Genomic DNA, 1,696 nt, shown 5'->3' with positions numbered 1-1,696 from the left:
GAGAATCATGCACAACTGTATACAAGACACGACAAAAATAACCTAGAAAAGAAAAAAATTTAACCAAGAAATCAAAAACTAACAAAGAAAAATAAAAATCTCCCCCAATAGACCACACTTAAACTACACAGTGTCCTCAATGTGTCACAAGCCTAAGATCAGCAATCAAATCAGTAATCATATCATGGACAAGTGCAATAAAAGTAGGAAAAAGGGGAGAAGAGAAAAGAAATACTCCCCTGATCATGGTGGCAGTTGCCAATTTTGGACTTGTAGGGAGATGTCTTCTGTCTTAGGGTCCAACAAGGAAGTTTTGAGGAAGAATTGCTTCATCCTCCAGATTTGATCTAGCAGGGAAATGTCTTCCACAGCTGGATCTAAGAAGTGATTGTTGATGAGCAGGTTCAGCTGGTGCCTATTGATGTTGAAATTGTTGTGTATGTAAGCACCCTTGTCTTCCACTGGGGGTGCATGTTGGTCAAATTCATATGTACCTCCTGCAGCATTGTTAGTACATTGTGGTTCCAAAGAATTGACACACAGGGGTATAACACCCAATCCCAGTGTAACAGGCTGAACAACAGATAAACTCTCAGAACATGAATCAATTTCAAATTCAGAAACAATATCAACCACAGACTCAGATTCATGTTCAGTGCATGGAGAATAAACATACGAATTTGATATCAAACATTGATTCTCATCATGCAGAGAGGAAGAATTAAAAACAGACTCATCAACAATACAATCACCAACATACCTATCAACAACATAATCATCGACAGCATAGTCAAAATTAGGTATGTTTTCCTCCACTTCCCTAAAGATTGGAAAAGTGGTGGAAGATGAAAATTGTCTACCTGATTCAAAATTACTGCTTATACCTGCCTGGTCCTCAAGATCTTCAGCAGTCTCCTCAGGTGCAAGAGTGGGGCCATAGGGCGATGGGAAAGTAGGTGGCGCAATAGTAAGCTCATGACTCTTCTCCCCATCTTCTATGTTGATGCCACTATCATCATCATCTGGAATCTGAACAGTCTGAAATGGTAACTCTGAATCTTGAGACTGTTCCTCAGTGAGTTGAGTGGCCATCTGCCCTATCTGATCAGTCATACTCTGAATGACAGCTCCTATTTCTTGCTGGAACTGCATGTTCTCTTGCTGGAACTGAAGGTTCTGCATGGTCATCTGCTCCAACAACTCCTGCAATGTAGGCTCAGAAGTAGAAGGTTGAGGAGCTATCTGGGCTGACTCATAAAGTTGCAGCTGTTGTTGTTGCTGGACTGGCGGAGGCATACAAGCATTCTGAGATGGTGCTTCCTGATATTGCTGTGGAGCATCATACCATCCCAAACTAGGGTCATTCCATCCAGGATCGTTGCTGTAACCATACTGAGCGGGGAAGAATTCATCCAAAAACATATGCTTAAGATCTTCCCAAGAAGTGATAGATCCTGGAGGAAGACAATACAGCCAATCCCTTGCTGCTTCTTGTAATGAATGTGGGAATGCCCTTAAGAACATGTGATCAACCGGTACATGTGGAGGCTTCATTGAAGAGCAAATGCTGTGGAATTCCTCCAAATGTCTGTGTGGGCATTCACCTGCAAAACCATGAAACTTAGGCAGCAAATGTATCAGTCCAGTCTTGAGAACGCAATGAACATCATCCTTAGTAGGTGGAACCGGTTCCCAA

General features: G+C 42.0%; 1 protein-coding gene across 1 annotated transcript; it reads right to left on the bottom strand.

Annotated features, from left to right (window-relative positions):
* Window positions 1–243: 243 nt before the first annotated feature.
* LOC148190510 (uncharacterized) lies at window positions 244–1,422 on the bottom strand. Its single transcript, XM_088102848.1, has one exon. It carries the CDS (start codon window positions 1,420–1,422, stop codon window positions 244–246), a length of 1,179 nt encoding a protein of 392 aa, XP_087958974.1.
* Window positions 1,423–1,696: the final 274 nt, after the last annotated feature.

Source organism: Vigna umbellata, unplaced genomic scaffold, assembly GCF_029865625.1.
Source record: "Vigna umbellata cultivar VRB3 unplaced genomic scaffold, Vumbellata_1.0 scaffold_855, whole genome shotgun sequence".
In the NCBI taxonomy this organism is placed as follows: domain Eukaryota; kingdom Viridiplantae; phylum Streptophyta; class Magnoliopsida; order Fabales; family Fabaceae; genus Vigna; species Vigna umbellata.
Note: the sequence above shows the minus strand (reverse complement) of the source record. Positions and strands in the feature narration are given on the sequence as shown.